Below are 22,072 nucleotides of genomic sequence, written 5' to 3' on the forward strand. Positions count from 1 at the left end.
CTCAGGGCGGGATCCCAGGGTCCTGGGATCAAGTCCTGCATCTGGCTCTCCACAGGGAGCCTCTTTCTCCCTCTGCCTGTGTCTCGGCCTCTCTGTTTCTCATGAACAAATAAAATCTTAAAAAAGAAAGAAAGAAGAAAGAAAGAAAGAAAGAAAGAAAGAAAGAAAGAAAGAAAGAAAGAAAGAAAGAAAGAAAGAAAGAAAGAAAGACGAACACATGAAGATAACAAGTGGTTTAGCACAGCTAAAATGCAAAGTACAACTGGGCAAAGAGGAAGCCTCATGGACAGGCAGGGACCATGAACGTCATGCTAAATGATTAAAACTTTATTTTATGGGCTCCTTGAAGTCATTTAACCAAAAATTCGCCCAAGGGATTAAGATTCATAAGAAAATCATTTTTGGGGGATCCCTGGGTGGCTCAGCGGTTTAGCACCTGCCTTTGGCCCAGGGCATGATCCTGGAGTCCTGGGATCGAGTCCCGTGTGGGGCTCCCTTAATGGAGCCTGCTTCTCCCTCTGCCTGTGTCTCTGCCTCTCTCTGTGTCTTTCATGAATAAATAAATAATTTTTTTAAAATCATTTTTTCCTGGGATGAGTGGGGAAAATGGATTAAAGGTGAAGCAGGGGGTAGCCCCGATGGCCCAGTGGTTTGGTGCCACCTTCAGCCTAGTATATGATCCTGGAGACCCGAAATCGAGTCCCACGTCGGGCTCCCTGCATGGAGCCTGCTTCTTCCTCTGCCTGTGTCTCTGGGTCTCTTTCTCTCTGTGTCTGTCATGAATAAATACAATCTTAAAAAAAAATAAAGGTGAAGCGGGGAAATAGTTAAGAGAATAGATCTAGATCAGAAATGATGGAAGTCTGAACAAAGGCAGGAATGTGAGGAAGAGAAGATTGGGAGGAATCTGGGAGATTCAAGGGGGAGGGTGGACTCAGAAGAATTTGATAAATGAATGCAAGAAAGTGCGTGAAGGAGGAGAATCTAGAAGACCATGTCTAGTATCAGCAACTGGGAAGAAAGAAACCCTCTCTAAGATGAGGACTACAAGGAAAATTTAGCCTTTAAAAAAAATTAATTTGGGGGAAACAGAGAAAGAGGGAGAGAGAGACAATATTAAGCAAGCTCCATACCCAGTGTGGGGCCCCACATGCATACTCCCCCGACGGAGAAAGCCACGTGACCCCTAAATACAAAGGGCTTTATTGCAAAGAATCGGCTTTAAAACCATGGAGGCAGGTGAGGCAAGTCTGAAATCTGGAGGGCAGGCCAGCCATCTGGAGGGCGTGCTCCAGGTATACAGATGGATTTCTTCTTCCTCAGGGATACCCCAGTTTTGCTCTTTTGCTTCCTTGTAAATTTTATGTAATCAAAACTTACACTTTTAGTGACTTAATTTTCTTTTTAAAATTTTTTCTAGCTTTATTGAAGTATAAATGGCAAATAAAACTATAATATATTTAAAGTGTACGACGTGATGATTTGATACATATACATGGTGAAAGGACTCCCACAATCAAGTTCATTAACAGATGCACCACCTCAGTTACTTAAAAAAAATTTTTTTTATTGAAGAATAATTGACATACAACATTGTATTCATGTCAGGTGTACAATATAGTGATTCAATATTTATATACATTATAAAGTGGTCGGGGCACCTGGGTGGCTCAGTCAGTTAAGCATCTGACTGGGTTTCAGCTCAAGTCATGATCTCAGGGTCATGGGATCCAGCCTCGAGTCAGGCTCTGTGTTCAGCAGAGTCTGCTTATTCCTCTGTTCCTCCCGCTGCAGAGTGTGCTTATCCCTCTGCTCCCCCCCCAACCCATTCCTTACCCTCCAACCCCGCTCGTGCTTGTTCACTCTCTCTCTACAGTAAATAAAGAAAAATTTTTATTTATTTATTTTTTTTAAAGAAAAAATTTTAAAAAAATTGTTACAATATTATTTACTATTCCCTACACTGTATATTACATCTCCCAATCTTATTTTATCAATAGTTACCCTTAAAAATTTTTTGTGAGACTACTTAAGATCTACTCACATAGCAAATTACAATCATACAATATAGTATTTTCAACTACGGTCACCAGGAGACACAGTGGAAAGTCTGTACCCTTTTACTAACATCTCTCCATTTCCCATACTTCCCAGGTCTTGGCAACCACATTCTACTGTTTCTATGGTGTTCAACATTTTTTTTTTTTTTTTAAGTAATCTCTACTCTGAAGGTTGGGCTTTAACTCATGACCCTGAGATCAAGAGTAGCATGCTCTACTGATGGAGCCAGTCAAGAGCCCCGATGTTCAATTTTTTGATTTTAGATTTCACACGTAAGTATCAGTTTTGCTTTTAGGCATTTCAACTGACTGCATGCAGCCTACCTGGCTTACCCAGGATCATTACTTAAAGTCAAATGATTGTAGATGGTAATTGTGTCTACAAAGCATCTTCACAGCAACACCTAGACTAGTTTTGATTGAATGCTCTACTACAGCCTAGCCAAACTAACATATAAATGACCTGTTGCACCTGAGAAAACCTAGGAGGGCTGGAGAGGGGAGTCAGAACAACAGCAGGCAGTGAGGGAGTTTGCTAACCAAAGTCAGATAAAATGATTACTGAGGAATCCTGGGAACTTAGCTATTAGTTACCAGAGATCACAGCAAGTTGATAGAGTACTGCCCAGGGACTTGGGAAACCTAGGTCCTACCTCTGCACAACTACATGGCCTTAGTCAAACTTCTTAACCTCTCTGGGTTCCAAATACCCATTTATAAGGGGCACCTGGGTGGCTGGGTGGTTGAGCGCCTCCTTTCGGCCCAGGGCGTGATCCTGGGGTCCTGGGATCGAGTCCCACATCAGGTTCCCTGCAGGGAGCCTGCTTCTCCCTTTGCCTGTGTCTCTGCCCTCCCCCCTCTCTTGAATAAATAAATCTTAAAAAAAAAAAAAAAAAAAAAGAGCTTCTCTGGGTCATAGGCTCTCTAAGATGTATCGAGCGCATTCATCCTAGAAATCTAACTTCTAAGAATTCATTACATGAAAAAACTGACCTCATTGTGCAATGACTGAATGCTATATAGTGATAATGGAGATATGTGTATGAAGGACATGGCCCAAAAGAGGGTATGTCTGAGGTCTCCCCAAATAGGAAATGATCTGGAGTATGCCAGTATGAAGGGCCCAAAGGTCCACTGCTCCTCTGATGGCAACTGGAGGCAATCTCTCAAAAAGATTATACACACACATACTGCCTGACAGCTAGGGGCACCTGGCTGGCTCAGTGGGTAGAGCATGGCACTCTTGATCTCGAGGTTCTAAGTTGGAGCCCCATGTTAGGTGTAGAGATTACTTAAAAACAAAATCTTAAAACAACAACAACTTTGCCCTACAGGAGGTCACCAAATTAACTAGGTGATGTAACTATGACTGCTTCCTCATGTGGATCATCATGGACTCCATAGTGGCTGGAACTGAATCCTCAAGCTCCCACTGCAGAGCAGAGCAGGGAAAGAGCCATTTTAAGGAAACACAGGACCAGGCATCTAGAGGATTCCCAAGAATAGAGAAGCTTCAATCTGCACAAGCTGATTCAGGAGAAAGCAAAAGTCAAATCTGTGCCCCCCATTTTGAGATTTAAAAAAAAAATTTATGAGAGTGAGCATGAGCAGGGGGAGGGGCAAAGGGGGAGAGAGAGAGAGGGAAAGAGAGAGAGAGAGGGAGAAGTAGATTCTGTGTTGAGCAGGGTACCCCATGCAGGCTCAATCTCAGGACCCTGAGATCATGACCTGAGCTGAAAGCAGACAATTAACAAATTTAGCCACCCAGGTGCCCCAAAGGTCAAATTCCCAAACTACAACCACCAAAAGAACCTGACTATCCGGGAACCCTGGGTGGCGCAGCAGTTTAGCGCCTGCCTTTGGCCCAGAGCACGATCCTGGTAGACCTGGGATCGAATCCCACGTTGGGCTCCCGGTGCATGGAGCCTGCTTCTCCCTCTGCCTGTGTCTCTGCCTCTCTCTCTCTCTCTCTCTCTCTCTGTGACTATCATAAATAAAACAAACAAAAAAAAAACCTAACTATCCAAGAAATAGAAGACTCCCCTTAGACTATAACTTGTAGGTTTCTTTTTCTTAAAGGTTTCATTTATTCATGAGAGACACAGAGAAAGGCAAAGACACAGGCAGAGGGAGAAACAGGCTCTCTGTGGGGAGCCCAATATGGGATTCCATCCCAGCACCCCAGGATCATGACCTTCATGAGGCAAAGGCAGACGCTCAACCATTGAGCCACTCAGGTGTCCGAACTCGTGGGTTTCAAGAAAGTTTTGGGTCCAATACCTTCCAGTCCAGCCAATGAAACGAGGCAATCCTTGGCATTAGCATGTGGACTCACTCACATTGCGGAAGGACAGCAAATAGACGATGAGTAACACTGAACATGTGTGAGAACGTTTAAGGATCACTTCAAGTAGGAAGACTATGTTAGCAGCCATACATGTTTGGAGCGTGGCTATTTTGAGGAAAATAGTAGGGAGAGATGAAAAATGGAAGAGGGGACTTATATTTATTTTGCATCATCCATTAGGAGTTCAGGGACTCTGCAAAAGTACCTCGTTTAATTGTGACAACAATCCTGTTGTAAAGCAGTAAGGGTATTCTCATTTTCCAGATGAAGTCACCAAGACAGAAATCAGTTGTGGTTGTAGGAAGTTTGAGAGTTACAATGGGGGGACCCCTGGGTGGCTCAGTGGTTTAGCACCTGCCTTCCGCCCAGGGCATGATCCTAGAGTCCTGGGATTGAGTCTCACATTGGGCTCCCTGCATGGAGCCTGCTTCTCCCTCTACCTGTGTCTCTCATGAATAAATAAATACAATCTTAAAAAAAAAGAGAGAGAGAGTTACAATGGTGCATGTCACAGTTCACTGTGTCTCCCCCTCAGACCTTACACCCCTGCTCATTCCCCAGGAGGTAATAACTGAGCAAATCCAAACAAAAACATGTTTTTCTCTGCTTTAGTGTGCCGTCAAAGGAAACTCACCCGGAACCGTCTAAATCTTGGTGGAGCAAATGAAAGTGAGATTTCTCAGACTTAGTACAAACTAGAGCTCTGAAAAATGACACGTTTGCCTTCGATCATATTACAAATATTTACTAGGTGCCCATGATGCATCAGGCACTCTGCTAAATGCTGTTACATGTCCAAAGTCACAAACATAGAATAGAGCAGAGTCAGTTTCGAATGCGGGTCTTTCTGATGTCAAAATCTGGGCATTTTCACATGTCTATGGCTTTCAAACATCTTCAACACAAAATCTTACAATATTTTCTGATATGAAGATCCCACAGTTAGAAAACCATGTAAGGCATCTACATGTGAGTTCTCTCAAATGCCTGTTGAACCCAAACTCCTTCATCAGGATATATAGGACATTGGGACGCCTGGGTGGCTCAGTGGTTGAGCATCCACCTTTGGCTCAGGGTATGATCCCGGGATGCTGGGATCGAGTCCCACACTGGGCTCCCCTTGAGGAGCCTGCTTCTCCGTCCACCTATGTCTCTGCCTCTCATGAATAAATAAATAAAATCTTAAAAAAAAAAAAAGGATATATAGGACATTACCATCACCCCCCCAAAATTCCTTCTGGGCCCTTCCCAGTCACTTCCTGCCCCTAACTCCCAAAAGGCAATCACTTCTCTGACTTTTCCAGCACAGGTTAAGTCTGTTCTGCATTCAAACTGCTGTTATCTTACAAAGCATGGAGCATTTGGAAAACCACTGTACAGCCCTGAGAGAATGAGTAAAAAGGCAAATAACATCTTTGATATTCAGTATGAAAATCGCTTTTACTCTACAGAGGCCAGGGGCCCCCAGACCACATTTTGAGAATCCTTGCTCTAGGGATTACAATATTTTGTTTTGTTTGAAATGTTAATATACAACTCTGCTTTGTCTGCTCAAGGCAGGAATCCTCTGGAGCCAGCCTCATTCTAGCAAGCATTTCAAACTCCCCCAGCACAGCAGCCTTCAAAGCTGACCTGAGCCTGCAGGAAAGGGCCAGTAGATAGGTCAGGGGTACCTCTGCTGAGCCTTTTTGGGAAGCTCCCCCACCCTCCTCAGCTCTTACATAATTGTAAATGAAGCAAGGGAAAGAGATGCCCACCAGGGGCCAACTGGTGAGGCTTCCTGGCCCCCTGAGGTGCTTTATTATCTCGCCCAGGAGTCCTCCCTCCCCACCTGGCGGCCCCCCTCCTCCATCTGGTCCTTTCTCTCCCACCACCAATTCCCTTCGCCATCACTGCTGCTTTGCCTTTCACCCCAGATGATCCTCACTTGGGATCTTCCAAGGCTTGAAGGACAGAGAGGCTTGAAGGACAGAATTGCCTCTCTTGCTCACTAGTCTCCTTCCAATTGTGATAGTGCAAATGCTACATGACTTTGCTGAGCTCTCCTTTGCTTCCCAAGAGTCTAGTTTAAAAAAAAAAAAAAAAGTTAAAAAAAATCCACTGCTTCTTTTTGCCTGTCAGGTATTTAACAATCTAATTTCCACCAGACAGATGCACATCCTTAAGACAACCCTAGGAAGCAGATTCAACCATTATTCCTTTTTTTAACACCTGAGGAAATGGAGGCAAGGAGGTTAAGCCTCTACCCTGGGTGGTCTAGCACCAAAGCCCTGTACCTGAGCTATTTATTCAATCTTAAAAGTCCTGACCCCTGACCTATGCTCCTTCCACTATTTCTGGCAAGTATCTTACCAAATACCTAGGGACTGGCAACAAATGTGAAAAGCCCAGGAATCCTTTCTAAAGCGTGGATAAAACCAAACTGCCAATCATCTTAAAACAGTGGTTTCCCAAGTGTGATCCGGGAAATTCTGGAGGCTCCTAAGACACCTTCAGGGAGGCCTGCAAGGCCAAAACTATTTTCATAATAAAACTAAGATGCCATTTGCCTTTTCTCCTTGTAAACCTTTTTGTTTTTAAGATTTTCTTTACTTATTCATGAGAGACACAGAGAGAGAGAGGCAGAGACACAGGCAAGGGACAAGCAGGCTCCATGCAAGGAGACCAATGTGGGACTAGATCCTGGGACTTCAAGACCGTGCCCTGATCTGAAGGCAGATGCTCAACAGCTGAGCTACCCAGGCGTCCCTCCTTGCATACTTTCTTAAGTATATGGTAGAGTTTTCAAGAAGCTATATGATATATTGATATCACAACATCCTGAATGCAGAAGCAGATAGGAGAATCCAGCTATTTTCTGTTAAGCCAGACGTTATATTTGTAAAAATGTAAAACGTGCCACTCTTTTTCTTTTTGGTTTTTAAAATTAAAATGTTAGAGTGCCTGGGTTGCACAGTTGGTTAAGCATCTGCCTTTGGCTCAGGTTATGATCCCAGGGTCCTGGAGTAGGCTCAGCCTCAGGCTCTCTGCTCATCAGGGAAACTGCCTCTCCAACTCTCTCCTGCTCCGCCTACTTGTGTGTGTGCGTTGTCAGATAATAAATAATATCTTTAAAAATTTTATAATGTTATTTACCTCATATGTAATAGGTTATTGTAATTTTTCAGGCAGGTTTTTAAATGGAGATATAATTCACACAACATAAAACTCACCATTTTTTAAAAGATTTTATTTACTTATTCATGAGAGACACAGAAAGAGAGGCAGAGACACAGGCAGAGGGAGAAGCAGGCTCCAGGCAGGGAGCCCGACGTGGGACTCGATCCCCGGTCTCCAATATCATGCCCCGGGCTGAAGGTGGCGCTAAACCGCTGAGCCACCCAGGCTGCCCCTCAAAAACTTTTTTTAAGATTTGTAAATTATTTAAGTAATCTCTACACCCAACATGAGGCTCAAATTTACAACTCCAAGATCAAGAGTCAAATGCTCTGCGGACTCAGCCAGCCAGGCGCCCCTGGGGCCTCACATTTTAAGAACGTAAAAGGACCTCAAGAGCAAAATTGTTCTCAGGAACAAAGGGTCTAACACTTTTTTTTTTTTAATTTTTATTTATTTATGATAGTCACAGAGAGAGAGAGAGGCGCAGAGACACAGGCAGAGGGAGAAGCAGGCTCCATGCACCGGGAGCCCGATGTGGGATTCGATCCCGGGTCTCCAGGATCGCGCCCTGGGCCAAAGGCAGGCGCCAAACCGCTGCGCCACCCAGGGATCCCTGTTTTGTTTTTTAACAGGATGGACATAATGTCTAAATCAGGGCCCTACCCCAGGAGCTCAAAGATGTGACATTAATCCCTGGTTAGGCTTCCAGAAGGGAAAGGTAACTAATTCACAAACAGGTGAACCACAGGACACTGGGGAGTGGAACCGTAGGTGAGGCTGACTAGGTAAAAGACTGAACATGCCTTTAACGTTCACTCCAATATGTTCTGAATTGCCAAGTAAGGAACATCGGAGCTGGTCTCCCGGGCTCAGATTTGACATAAGAGGACACGTAAGTCACCTGCACCTCACATAGTGGATTTGGGCTCAGCAGGAGGTGAGTGCACCGTGACTGCCTACAATCCGGGCAGCGCGGTCCAGACCTACAGGAGTGACCAGACGGTAAAGCACCGCTGACTGGCACTGAGTTCAAGTCTCGAAATCCACAAAGACGACCTCGCCAACCCCCACTCCCAAGGGCGCGAAGGCAAGAAACTGCAGAAAGTGAAGCTTAGAATAACTCGTTTTCTCGCAACGTCTTCCCGTTTCATAGAATCATCCCTTCTGCCACTATAATAGCTTAAGCTGTGTTCAATTCAGGGAAATTAGGGGCTAAATCGATGGAGTGCCTTCGATCCCTGCGTGGTTCGTACCCAAATCCGTGGTTGAGGGGGAAAAACGAGGCGAGAAGTCTGTACTTACGCAAATCTACTCTGGGACACCCGAAAGCCAGAAGGTACGGGGAGTCCGGTGCCCGGCCTCGCCCAGCAGCTCCTCCGACTGCTTCCGCTGCCGCCGCCGCCCCTGCCTCCCGCGCGGGAATTCGAGCGGGAGCCCGGCCGCTGCCGCCACCGCTGGCTGGCCAACCTGCGCGCATGCGTCCTCCGCCCCGGGGAGGTTTTTCTTGCAGGTCCCAGAGGCGAACCCTAGAGGGCGGGATGGTTGAGAGCTGCCGTCAGCGGCTTCCGGCGGCGAGCAGGCGTGATTGGTGGAACCCAGAACAGGGGGCGGGGCACCGGGAAATTCGAATAGGAGAGGCGGGCCAACGGAGGGAGTGGAATGGACGCGGGGGGCGCCGCGCCGCTCAGGCGACGCGAGATGGCGGCGGCGGTCTCAGGTACGCCACCCCGGCCTGGACGGGGTGCCAAAGTCTGGAGCCTGGTGTGGTAACGCCCGGAGTCTGGTCCGGCCTCTGTGGGTTGTCGCGGAGAGGCCGAAGTGGCGCGGGGAGGGGAAGGTGGGAGTGTGGGACTTCCGAGCGGGCCGGCCCCGCTCGCATTTTCCTGCTCACTGTTTCCAGCTCTCCGCGCGGGTCAGTGGGCCGTGTTAAGACCCGGTTCCGACACTAGAGCTTTGTTTGAGCCTAGCGCACTTGCCGCCCTTTGCGAGCCGCAGTTTTATTGTCGAATGGGGACAGCGACCCCATCTCGGGAGATGAGTGAGCGAAAAGTAGGTGACACTGAACCGTAAGGACCAAAAGAAAGAAGCTGGATGCACGTTTGACTGTGTTCTTGACGTGCTGTTTGAGTGAGAGGAGATCCCGGGGAGATGCAGGGAGGCCGAGGTTCAGACCGGCCGTAGCTGGGTGTAAGTTGACAGCCTTAGATGTGCTGAGGTCCCGGACCAGGGAAATAAAGGTCTAGCCGTGGAAGTCAGTGCCCTTTTAGGGTTGGAAAGGCTGTTGGGACATTCGGAATCTTGTAAGTGCGTATTTGTTTACAGATGTCTCTGCTCTCTCCCTGTACACTGAGTTCTGGCCAGTGATTATGGTGGGGACGGTAGTAATTGATTGAGTCCCCTGCTGTTTGTCAGGCCCTGGGAAAAACAGAGCTATTTAGCAGAATGTCAGGCACATGTTGAACGCTTGCTAGGTGCCAGGCATAGTTGTAAGCACTTTGTGGTGATGAATCATTTAATCGCCACACAATGCTACGAGATTGTTGGCTGTTGTCCTTGTTTTACAGATGAGGAAACTGAGGTGAAGATGGGTTAAATAGCTTGCTCAGAGTTAACACGACTAGTAAATATTGGGGTCTGAATTTGTGCTCAGGCAAGTCCTACTCTAGAGCCTCTGCTCTTTTTTTTTTTTTTTTTTGAGAGATTTTATTTATTTATTCATGAGAGACACAGGCGGAGGGAAAAGCGGGCTCCATGCAGGGAGCCCAATGTAGGAATCTATCCTGAAACTCTGGGATCACACTCTGAGCCACCCAGGCGTCCCTAGACTTGTATTATAAAAGCAGTTGTTTACGTATAACTCTTCTTTGCTTCTCCCCTAGACTGTGAGCTTTGGGACAGGAATGGCACGTGAACCACTTTTATGCTGAAAACAGGAAATAAACAAGCCAATGATTTATGTTAATTCATTCATCAAGTCTCAATTTGTTGAGCAGATACTTCTTGAGAGCTACTGTGTGCCTGGCACTGGGGGTATAGAGGTGACCAGAGTAAGACTTGTTTTCACTGAGTTCAGTTAGGTGGAGCAGACAGACAAGTCTGCAGCTACAGTGGAGTATGATGAGCACTTGGATGGAGACAGCCAGATAGCCATGGGTATACTGTAGTGGGGCAGTAATTTTACAAGAGGTTTTTTTAGAAGAGGTAAGGTATTTTTACATCAGTCATATGAGGGGAGGGATGTGATAAAGTAGATATTCCAGGGAGAGAGTATAGCATGTACAAGCGCCCAAAGCTGTGAGAGAACTTGGCATGTTGTAGGAACTAAAGGAAAGTCATTATGGCTGAGAGCTGGAGCTTACAGCGCAAGGAAGGAAGGGAGGAAGTGGAGAGAGAAGAACTGGAAACAGGGAGAGCATTGGGGAGACTGGTGAGATGATGATGACCTTTGCAAAGATTGTGCAGTGGTTCTAGAGAGAAGTGGACCCATTTAAAAAAGACAGAACTGGGAGGAGGGCAGCTGGGTGGTTCAGTGGTTGAGAATCTGCCTTTGGCTCAGGTCATGATCCCAGGGTCCTAGGATTAAGTTCTGCATCGGGCTCCCCACAGGGAGTCTGCTTCTCCCTCTGCCTATGTCTCTGCCTCTCTCTGTGTCTCTCATGAATGGATAAATGAAATCTTAAAAAAAAAAAAAAAGGCAGAAATGGTACCTGGGTGGCTCAGTCGGTTAAGTGTCTGCCTTTGGCTCAGATGGTGGTCTCGGGGTCCTGGCATCGAGCCCCATGACAGCCTCCCTACTCAGTGGGGAGTCTGCTTGTCCCTCTGTCCCTCCCCACTGCTCTGAGTTCGCTCTCTCAAATAAATCTTTTTTAACAAGGCAGAATTGACAGGTGTTAAATGAGTAACTGACTTAGGTGATGAGAGAAGGTGGGGTTAATTAAGGAAGACCCCCATCTTTGGGATTGGTTCCATTCATTTATGCTAGAGAGCATAGAAAGACCGGGTGGCAGAGAGATGGAGAAGGGTTCTGTTTAGGACAGGTGGGGTTTGAAGTACCTGAGAATGGTGTCAGAGGAGGTGTCAGTCAGGGCAAGCTGGAACCTGGATCCTAAATTTGAGAGTGAGCTCTGGTTTGGAGGTGTGGATTAGGAGTCATCAATTTTAATTACCATTAAAATGGTAATTAAAGCCAAGAAAGCAGATGACCATACCCATGAAATGAATCAGAGTAGTCGTTTTCAACTAGAGGCAGTTTTGTTCCCTATGGGGGCATTTTTAATATCTGGAGACATTTTTGGTTGTTATGGGAGGGGGGGCAGTGGCACGTGGAATGCTACTGGTATATATGTGCTAAACATCCTACAACGCACAGGATGGCTTTTTAAAATTTTTTTATTTTTTTCTGGATGGCTTTATTAGAGTTATCCAGCCCAAAATAATAGTGCCATAGTTGAGGAACCCTGTGCTAGAGAAAGGATAGAAGGAGCTCAGGAAAAACATTTAAGACTGGCAGAAATTTAGAGTGAGCAGAGTTATTTATTTTTTTAATACAAATATTACAGCACTGGGTAACAAAAAAGAAACTCACATAGTCCCCATCAAGAGAAAACCGTCATTAATGATTTTGGGTATACACACATGTACATGTTAGTATGTGTTATAACCCGTGGATAAGAAATAGAAGCACAGGGCAGCCCAGTGGTCAGCAGTTTAGCCCCGCCTTCAGCCCAGGGCGTGATCCTGGAGTTCTGGGATCAAGTCCCAGGTTGGGCTCTGCCTGTGTCTCTGCCTCTCTGTGTCTCTCATGAATAAATAAATAAAATCTTAAAAAAAAAAAAAAAAAGAAAAAGAAAAAGCACAGAAAAGTCAGGCAGTTCATTGACTGGTTTTGGGTGGGGGCAAATGTCAACTCTTAATCCTTATAACTCCAGAAGATGCTGGTCTACAACACCTTGACAATTCAAAACATGTCCCACCAGCAGCATCCACATCATCTGGCAGTTGGTTAGAAATCCAGAATCTTAAAAAAAAAAAAAAGCTCTGGCATCACTTCAGGGACTGAAGCAAAATCTGCATTACAAGATCTTACAGGTTATTTGTGTAAGCCTGACAATCTACATCCCACTGGACCTACTTGTAGAGCAAGGAAAGAAATGGGACTAAGCTTGGGAATACCCACAGTATAACCAGGGTAGAAAGAGTTTCCCTGAAATGAGCTGGGGGCCTCTGGCTCTCCCAAGGTGTCCCCAGGTCCAGTTCATTTTCCCTGCCCCTCTGTCCAGGTTATGAGGGTCTCTGGTCTACTTAAGATGCTAAGGTTTTGTTTTGTTTTCAGGCTCTGCTTATTCTTTTGAGGAGCAGAGAGACAAAATGTGGCCTATGAAACAAGATGTAATGGGCACAGGCCCCAGGAATAACTTGCTGAGGTGCTCCGAAGAGCTACTGCACCTCTCTCAGCTTCTCATTGGTAAAATGGCACGGATAGAACCTACCTCAGGAACACTGTGAAGATTAAACAATACCTGACATGTAGTCAGTGCTTAATAAATGTTAACGTTTGCTTAGTACACAATATGGTTTGCACTCCCCGACCTTTACATAATCTTGCTCCTCCAACCTCCGGCTTACTCTGGGCAAGCTGCTATTCATCCTTCAGAACTCACTGTATCAAGTACCTCTTCCTGCAAGACTCCTGTTACCTCTGGCAAAGCCGGCTCCTGCTGTTTCTGTGCCACCACCACATTTTATGCCTAAAAACTTACCTTCTCTATTCTAGGAGCTGGTCGCTGTCGGCTAAGCAAGGTGGGAGCTGGTAGGCGCCCACCGCCAGCCCGAGTAAGGGTGGCTGTGCGGCTGCGGCCATTTGTGGATGGGACAGCTGGAGCAGATGATCCCCCTTGTGTGCGGGGCCTGGACAGCTGTTCCCTGGAGATTGCCAACTGGAGGAACCACCAGGAGACTCTCAAATACCAGTAAGGTTCAGGCTGCCCATCCCTCTCCTCCCTCCTCCCTCCTCGGCTGCTCACATTATTGCTTGCCCACATGGTTTCTCACACATGCCTCTTTAGGATCCTTACTCCTTCCCTAGCACAGCTTTGTTCCCCACACCTTCGTTTGGTCTTCCAGAAACATTCATGGGTGCCCACTATGACAGGTCCTCTGTAGGATCCTTGGGTAAAGGCCGAAGGCTGAACCAAACACACTACTGTTAGCAGGGGAGCCCTACCTAGGGTCAGGGGAGGTGGTGTGGGAGGGTTTGGAGGAACACAGACCAGCCAGCCAACGCAGGCTGCAGCTGGGCTGTGTGAGAGAAGACCATCCAGATTTGGGGACAGAAATCACAAGGACAGCTACTTTAAAACCCCATTGGAGATTGGAAGTTCAGTCTCTTTGGCCTGTCATTGGAGGCTAGGGGGTTGGCAAACTACAGCCTGCAGGTCACATCTGACCAGGAGTCTTTGTAATGAAAGCTTTATTCAAACAAACCATATTTGTTCATTTACATACTATCTATGGTTGCTTTCCCATGATAATGACGGAGGTGAAGAACTCCAAAAGGAATCATATGGCTCACCAAGCCTGAAATATTTACTCTCTGGCTCATTACAGAAAAAGTTTGACAACTTCATTCTAGGCTCTTGGCAATTTGTCTTGTTTTTTTCCAGCCTCATTCTCTCCCCCAACACAGGCTACAGTCCCCTTAAAACCCTTACCTCTGCTGTGGCCTCAGCCAGAGTGCAGAGAGTAGACCGCAGGTGTGTGGAGTCTCATCTTGTTATTGACAGCATCCTCTGCTTCGTTCTGATGTACAGATATTACTTTCTCTGTGTACTGTGTCGAGAAAAAGACTGGAAGCCCTGCCCTTTCACACCGTGCCTTGTCTGCATGCTATTTTTGATACTTGGAATATCTTTCTCTTCTCTCTCTGGCAAAATCCTCTTTCCTCAGGCAGAATCAGTTACACTTTCTAGTGTGTCCTCCTCTCCGTTTCTTGAATCACAGTAGTTTGGATATCTTTCTGTCCCACAAGACGGCAGAACTCCCCAAAGCAGGCATCAGACTCATCTCTGTATTCCTAACACTGGGACAGGGACTGGAGCAGAATAGGTGTTCTGTGAGTACTTTCCAAGATCCTTATATAAGAAAAGGGATAGAGACTCTTTAAATCCGAGGCCCAGGGGCACCTGGGTGGCTCCGTTGGTTAAGCATCTGCCTTTGGCTCAGGTCATGGTCCTGGGGTCCTGGGATCAAGCTCCTTTTTGGGCTCCCTGTTCAGTGTGGAGCCTGCTTCTTCTCCCTCTGCCTGCCGCTTTACCCTGCTTTTGCTCTCTCTTCCTCTGTCAGATAAATAAAATCTTTAAAAATCAATCAATCCAGGGCCAGTATTACCCTCTAAGTCTGGGTGAGAATGGAAGCCTCTGTTAATTCTCTCCTTTTCTCCCTGCCTATATATAGGTTTGATGCCTTCTATGGGGAGAGGAGCTCTCAGCAGGACATCTATGCAGGATCAGTACAGCCCATCCTAAGGCACTTGCTGGAAGGGCAGAATGCCAGTGTGCTTGCCTATGGGCCCACAGGGGCAGGTGAGGGAGCCAAATAGGGAACAGGTATGGGCCCAAAAGTGCTCAAGAGTGGGGAGGAAGATCTTGCAGCAATCTCCATTCTTTCCCCCAGGGAAGACACACACAATGCTGGGCAGCCCAGAGCAACCTGGAGTGATACCCCGGGCTCTTATGGACCTCCTACAGCTCACAAGGGAGGAGGGCGGCGAGGGCCGGCCCTGGGCCCTTTCTGTCACTATGTCCTACTTAGAGATCTACCAGGAAAAGGTGAGGCCCCATTCTGGTTGGGAAGGGGAGAGAAAGGTCAAACAAAATAGGATCCAGTTCTTGACTGTGAAGCTCTGCCCTAGCAAAGAGGCGAGACCTGGAAAGACAGAGATTGGGGTAGCAGATAGTATACCTCTGACAGTCCAGCACAAGAAAGACACTGATGCCCTGGAAGTAAGCAGCTTGGGTCTAGAGAACTGGCCCTACCTCTCTCTGCTCCAACAGGTATTAGACCTCTTGGAGCCCACATCAGGAGATCTGGTGATCCGAGAAGACTGTCGGGGAAACATCCTGATTCCAGGCCTCATGCAGAAGCCCATCACTAGCTTTGCTGATTTTGAGCGGCACTTCCTGCCAGCAAGTAGAAATCGGACTGTGGGAGCCACCCGGCTCAACCAGCGCTCCTCCCGCAGTCATGCTGTGCTCCTGGTTAAGGTGAGACCACTGACAGGGTGAGGACCTGAGGAGCCCCTACAGGCTGAATTAAGTTGGGGGCCCTTGCTCTTAACCCCAGGTGGATCAACGGGAACGGCTGGCCCCGTTTCGCCAGCGGGAGGGTAAACTCTACCTGATTGACTTGGCTGGCTCAGAGGACAACCGGCGCACGGGCAACAAGGGTCTGCGGCTGAAGGAAAGCGGAGCCATCAACTCCTCCCTCTTTGTACTGGGCAAGGTGGTGGATGCCCTGAACCAAGGCCTCCCTCGTGTACCTTACCGGGACAGCAAGCTCACTCGCCTGTTGCAGGTTAGGCTACCCATCTCAGGATGAAAAGGGGCTGGAGGAGAACGTTCTCAGGTGTGCTGGGAGGCTGGGGAACAGCAGTCAAGGAATGGAAACATGGGGCGTCTGATCTGCCTATCCCTGCCCAATCCCTCAGGATTCTCTGGGTGGCTCAGCCCACAGCATCCTCATTGCCAACATTGCCCCTGAGAGACACTTCTACCTAGATACAGTCTCTGCACTCAACTTTGCTGCCAGGTCCAAGGAGGTGATCAACCGGCCTTTTACCAATGAAAGTCTACAGCTTCCTGGTGAGGACTGGGGTTGGCAAGAATGTGGAGGGCAGATCTGGACAACTGGGCAGCACGCTGAAGCTGCCCAGCATCAGCACAGAGGCTGACCTGCTCCCACATCTTCCCTAGTCTTGGCACCCATTAAACTGTCCCAGAAAGAACTGCTAGGCCCGTCAGAGGCAAAGAGAGCCCGAGGCCCTGAGGAAGAGGAAATTGGGAGTCCTGAGCCCCCAGCAGCTCCAGCCTCTGCCTCCCAGAAACTCAGGTGAGCAGAAGGGGAGGGGCCCTGGGGATGTTCCCTTCAACTGTTGTGTGTGTTAAGTGCAGAGAGCAGTAGTGGGCTTAGTTTGTCAGATCCTTGAGCTGCGAACTGGTTCCTCTCTCATTGACTTTACCCCAAATCCTACTCTACAGAACTCACTGAAGTGCTAAGCTCAATCTCCAGCCCTGGTGTGCTGTCCTGCACCTGCAGGAAGCCATCCCTTTGAGTTCGCAGCCCCTCGACATTTACCAACCCCTTTAGGCAGGCAGCAAAACCTCGCATTTGCAGGCAGCTGTTTCAAGGATGAGCATTTTAACTTCTGTCTCAAGGAGAAATCTGGATTAGGTCTTTCAGGTCTAGAGGATAAGAGCAAAGCAAAGAGATGAAGAGCCGTGTCTCCCTGAGACCTCGCAGTCTGTGCATTAGAGTCCAACATCTCCATGACTCTACAAGGGGCCAGCTGCTGTCCTAATTTGGCTTCTAACCTCAATCTAAAGCTTCTCAACTAAGTCCCTTTTGTGTGTGCAGCCTCTCCCCCGTTCTGATAGCTGCACCTCATGGCCAAGGATGCATGAGGTCTTAGGTCACTGCCATTTAGTGGTCTTGCTTTCTATGTCTGGCCACTGGGCCCTCCCTAATTCTAGGGAGCCAGCTGCAGTTTTACTTTTGCCCGGTTTCTACCCAAGCCCAAATAAAGCATCTAAACTATTTAAGTCTGAAGTCTAGTGAACATAGGTGACCTGAAGAGGTCAAGGATTAGTATATACTCTGCCCACCCCCCTCCCGGGGATGGAAGGGCTCTACTGTCGTTGAAGATGGATGGCATACAGAAAAACGCACTTGCTTAGAACCCCATCTTAATCTTGTCCCTCAAGCTATCTGTCAGCAGTCCCCTCTCCTATGTGCATAAACTCAAGAGAAACCTACACCCTGCACATGTGTTGTAACATGTGAATAGGCAAAGTCTCTGCCAGACAGACATCCCAGGTAAGCTCAGAGATGAGGCATGTAAGACCTAGTCAGACCTTGACTTTAGGGATTCAGGAAGGGAAGACGAGAACTTCAGTTTTTTTGTTTTGTTTTGTTTTTTTAAGAATTATTTATTTATTTATTTGGGAGAGAAACAGGCAGAGACACAGGCAGAGGGAGAAGCAGGCTCCCTGCAGGGCACCCAATGTGGGACTTGATCCCGGAACTCTGGGATCACACCCTGAACTGAAAGCAGATTCTCAACTGCTGAGCCACCAAGGTGTCCCAGAACTTCAGTTTATGATGCAGGGTAGATAGGACAGGGTGCAGTATGGAAGGAGTTACTGCTTCTCTGACAGCCAGGGAGGAAGAAATGACTTCAAGTGTTCACCCATATTTTCTGATCCTGCTCTTCCTACACATTTGCACACAAAGAACGGGGCAGTCCCTGTCCTTGAGGAACTAGTTCACAGTATAGGAAGGAAGGTACACAATCAAGTTGGGGTTCATGGGAAAGGTGGTGTCAAATTGACTGAATGATAATTGTGAGGGGAAATAATACCAAACAGAAGGAACAAATGTTAAGCATGGTCATACTCAGATTAAGTCAGGATTCAGTTTGAGGAGAACTTTCCTACTGCCCATGGGAAGAAGGTTTGGCATTTGAGGTCTTCAGTGGCTTTCAGAGTGCTGCTGAATCTTTCCCCAACTGCTCTTCTAGAGAAACCGGCACACAGTCCTTGTTGTCACAGTCTTTGCCTTTCCCTTAAGACAGTGACTGCTGGCAGAGCAGGGTTTTAGAGCCTGAACACTTGAAACTCAGGTGTGCATTAAATGCCTGTTCTCATTGGATCTCTTGGCATCCCTGAGAGGTTACCTGGGCAAGCAGTGATTGATCTCCTTCACCTGATGAAGGCACTATACCCAGAGAGTCTGACTTTGCTCAAGGTTACCCAGCAAGTTAACACCAGAGTCTGGAATCACAGAATATGCCATTTTAAGGGATCATGGGGGGAGTCTTGCTGCTTTAGAGAGGGTGATGAGAGAAGGGGTAGATGCAGAGTAACTTTTGTCTGCTCAGCCCCCTACAGAAGCTAAGTAGCATGGATCCAGCTGTGCTGGAGCGCCTCCTAAGCTTGGACCGTCTCTTGGGCTCCCAGGGGAGCCAGGGGACCCATGGGCTGAACACCCCAAGACGAGAGCGGATGGTGCTCATGAAGACAATGGAGGAGAAGGATTTGGAGATTAAGGTAAGTGTTGGGAAGGTGGGGGCTGGGATCCCTACTGGCTTAGAAAAGCAATCTGAAGATCTTCAGATAAATGACACCAAAGGCTGGACCAGCATCCAATTTTTACCCAACACTGGAATCCCTGTTCTTCAGCTTCTGCTTGAATGTCCTTAATGTGGCCAGACTAAAAAATAATTAAGGTCAGCTTTGAGGAGGTGAGGGGGTGGAAATCCAAGTGAAAGGAACAAATGTAAGATGTCATTTCTTAAAACCCAACTCAAGTTAGGACTTTCTGCCTGAACAGTCCCTTCCCTTCAGTGTTTCACAATGGGGCCCATTCCACCTCCAAGCAGCCCTGATCATTAGGAAGCCCTTAATTATACTGGGCTCCAGTTGTCTCCTGGTAGCTTCTCTCCTTGGTCCTCACCCTGCCTGCTAGTGCGTCAGAGCCCTGCATTCACTTTCCTGGACCACTGCCCTTCAAGCTGCCCGAAAGTTGGTTCTAGGTCACACGTCTCCCTGATCTTTTCCAACAGAGGCTTAAGATGAAGCAAAAAGAACTAGAAGCTAAGGTTCTGGCCCAGGAGGCTCTGGACCCAAAGGATAAAGAGAATTCCTCTCCTGCAATACTCCGACCACTTGCCCGCCGCACAGTCACAGTAGCTAAGCCCCTGAAAAAGGCTGTGGTGATGCCCTTACAACTGAGTAAGTTCAGCTGTGGAGACCAGGGGAGCCCAGATGATAGAGCCTGGGAAGGGAGGAGGTTTATGGAACAGCTTTCATCACATCACTCATGTGCTCTCTCTGTATTGCAACTGCGGGGTCGGGGGTTGAGGACTGCCTGAAATAGAGCTTGGGTGCGCTCTGTTCTCAGGCACTTAGTAGGTCGGATAGACGGATAATATGTGACTGATTACTATGCAGTAACAGCTGAGACTTTCAAATATAGATATAAGAAAGGTCATATGGAAACAACAGAAGAGGAGGCTCACTTGGGCTGGAGGGGAACTGGGGAATCAGAAATAGAACCAAGTGAGGGAGGGTGAAAAGTAGCCTCTGCCATGATTCTGGCTCATGATTCTTGCCTTCAGTTCAGGAACAGGCAGCGTCTCCCAATGCTGAGATCCATATTCTGAAGAAGAAAGGGCGGAAGAGAAAGGTGAGAGTGGCTGGCAGCTTAAGCCACACTTAGAGCGGAGAAGCTAAGACTAGTGAGCTCTAGTGGGAAGAGCACTGGCCATGGAGTTAAAACACATACTAGCTATTTATAAGTTGCTCATCCTCTGAATGTGGAGATACTTCACAGCATTTAGGATGAAATGCAGTATGTATCCGTACACCTAGCAGAGAAGGTGTCTGTCACCTGTTACTTTCTTCCTGCTGGCACTCTCCCTCAGTCAGCAGCTACTAGGTACAGTGTGTAGCCTGAGTCTCACTCCACAAAATTAAGAGGTCACTTAGGGGAAACATGACCTAAGCACTCAAGAAATGAACCAACACTGGAAGAATTACCTAAAAACTGAGATGACATATGTGGTGGGGGTGTGAGTATCATTTATTAAGTACCTTTTGTGTGCCTTCCTAGGAGTGGAAGAAAGCTCATTCTTTACTTTTCAGAGATGAGGCAAATTTAAGAGCTTATTATGTGCTTTATGTTCATTAACTCATTCGAGCTTCACAATAACTATTAGCAGCCTTTCACAATAAGAATCAGCCCAGAGAGTGACCCGAGAGAAGTGTGTCTGTTTTTGGACAGACACTTGAGGGAAAGAGAGGCTTGGGAGGGCGGGGAGGTAGCTGCGCCTAGGCTTCTATCCTTGGCAGAGGAGTCTAAAGCAGTTTGCTGCCATGGGCTGAATAGCAAACTCTGTTTCTGTCACTCACCTCCCCCTGCCTCATAGCTGGAGTCCCTGGATGCCTCAGAGCCAGAGGAGAAGGCTGAGGACTGCTGGGAGCTACAGATCAGCCCGGAGCTACTGGCCCATGGGCGCCAAAAAATACTAGATCTGCTGAACGAAGGCTCTGCCCGGGATCTGCGCAGCCTGCAGCGCATTGGCCAAAAGAAGGCCCAGCTCATCGTCGGCTGGAGGGAGCTCCACGGCCCCTTCAGCCAGGTAATGGCCCAGGGAGGCCGGCGGCCCTGAAATGGAGTTGGGGGGTGGGGCGGGAGGGGCGACGCGGGACACCCCTGAGGCCCCTTCCCATCGCTGCTGCTGTGCCGTCCTGCCAGGTGGAGGACCTGGAACACGTGGAGGGCATATCCGGGAAACAGATGGAATCATTCCTGAAGGTGAGCCCACCGCTTAGCCCCCTCCCTTCCCCAGCCTGTGCCCCGCACCCAGCTTTAATGCCCCTCTCCCTTTCCCTCCTGTGTTGCAGGCGAACATCCTGGGTCTCGCCGCGTGCCAGCGCAGCGGCCCCTCCTGACTGCCAGCTCCTTTCCTCTGTCATTTTTTTTTTAATCCTTATATAATTGCGTGTCGTGTAAATACAATTTTTACTCCGGTGTTTCAGCCTGATTCTTGGGACTGTGGGGGCGGGGCCAGGGGGTATAACTGCCCTTGGGTTGGGCCACAAGCTCCTCGGCATAACTTCTTCGGGCGCCATCTTTGGGAAAAGCTGGCAGGAACGAAGCGGGGTAGGATTGTAAATAAACCGCTGGCGTGGGGAGGGGGAAACGACGGTGGCCGAAAGGAAACAAAAAAGTAACGCGAAAGCCCGCGGACGGCGACCGTTAGGCGGGCGCGCGCTTCGAGTTTAGCCCCGCCCCATCCGTACCCCCGGCGCGCGCTCCCCTGTTCTCCCGCTCAGCAACGACAGCGGTTTTATGCGCGTGCGCGCGAAATAACGGCCGCTGGAGAAGGGAGGAGGGGGGGTGGAATCTTTGAAGGGGGGGGAAGAGAGAAGCCGCCCTGTCTCCCGCGCGCCCACCACCTGCGCCATCGTCAGCCAATCAGCGGCCGTCTCAGGGGTCTCGCGCTTGGGGCGACTCCGGCTGCTGGGTGGCTCCCCCGTCCCTCCTCCCGCCAGAGTCCCTCTCGTACCTCCCCCCTCCCGCTGGCCTCGCGCGCGCTCGCGCTCGCGCCCGCTCCAGCCTCTTGTGTGTCCTCGCGCCCCCCGCCCGCCCTCCCCGCGCGCAGTGTGCTCCGCTCCCCCCACCCTCCTCCTCCTTCCCCCCTCCCGCTCGCCCCGCGCGCCTCCTCCCT

At 48.4% G+C, this 22,072-nt stretch overlaps 2 protein-coding genes across 3 annotated transcripts in view; one reads left to right on the forward strand and one right to left on the reverse strand.

Annotated features, from left to right (window-relative positions):
* C6H16orf54 (chromosome 6 C16orf54 homolog) overlaps nucleotides 1-9,038 on the reverse strand; it is a 40,918-nt gene extending 31,880 nt beyond the window's left edge. For both annotated transcript variants that reach the window (XM_038539838.1, XM_038539834.1), the window contains exon 1: nucleotides 8,869-9,038. The gene's annotated coding sequence lies outside the window, so the exon portion shown is untranslated. The remainder of the gene's footprint in view (nucleotides 1-8,868) is intronic.
* Nucleotides 9,039-9,182: 144 nt separating this feature from the next.
* Nucleotides 9,183-21,374, forward strand: KIF22 (kinesin family member 22). The gene is made up of 14 exons (XM_038539841.1): nucleotides 9,183-9,283; nucleotides 13,340-13,535; nucleotides 15,019-15,146; nucleotides 15,238-15,392; nucleotides 15,618-15,827; nucleotides 15,907-16,137; nucleotides 16,271-16,424; nucleotides 16,536-16,671; nucleotides 18,719-18,887; nucleotides 19,403-19,571; nucleotides 19,958-20,025; nucleotides 20,768-20,980; nucleotides 21,097-21,156; nucleotides 21,246-21,374. The coding sequence occupies exons 1-14, from the start codon at nucleotides 9,226-9,228 to the stop codon at nucleotides 21,291-21,293; spliced, it is 1,995 nt and encodes a 664-aa protein (XP_038395769.1). The 5' UTR covers nucleotides 9,183-9,225; the 3' UTR covers nucleotides 21,294-21,374.
* The last annotated feature ends 698 nt before the right edge of the window (nucleotides 21,375-22,072 follow it).

The sequence above is a fragment of the Canis lupus genome, chromosome 6 (assembly GCF_011100685.1).
Source record: "Canis lupus familiaris isolate Mischka breed German Shepherd chromosome 6, alternate assembly UU_Cfam_GSD_1.0, whole genome shotgun sequence".
NCBI classification, from domain to species: Eukaryota; Metazoa; Chordata; class Mammalia; order Carnivora; family Canidae; genus Canis; species Canis lupus.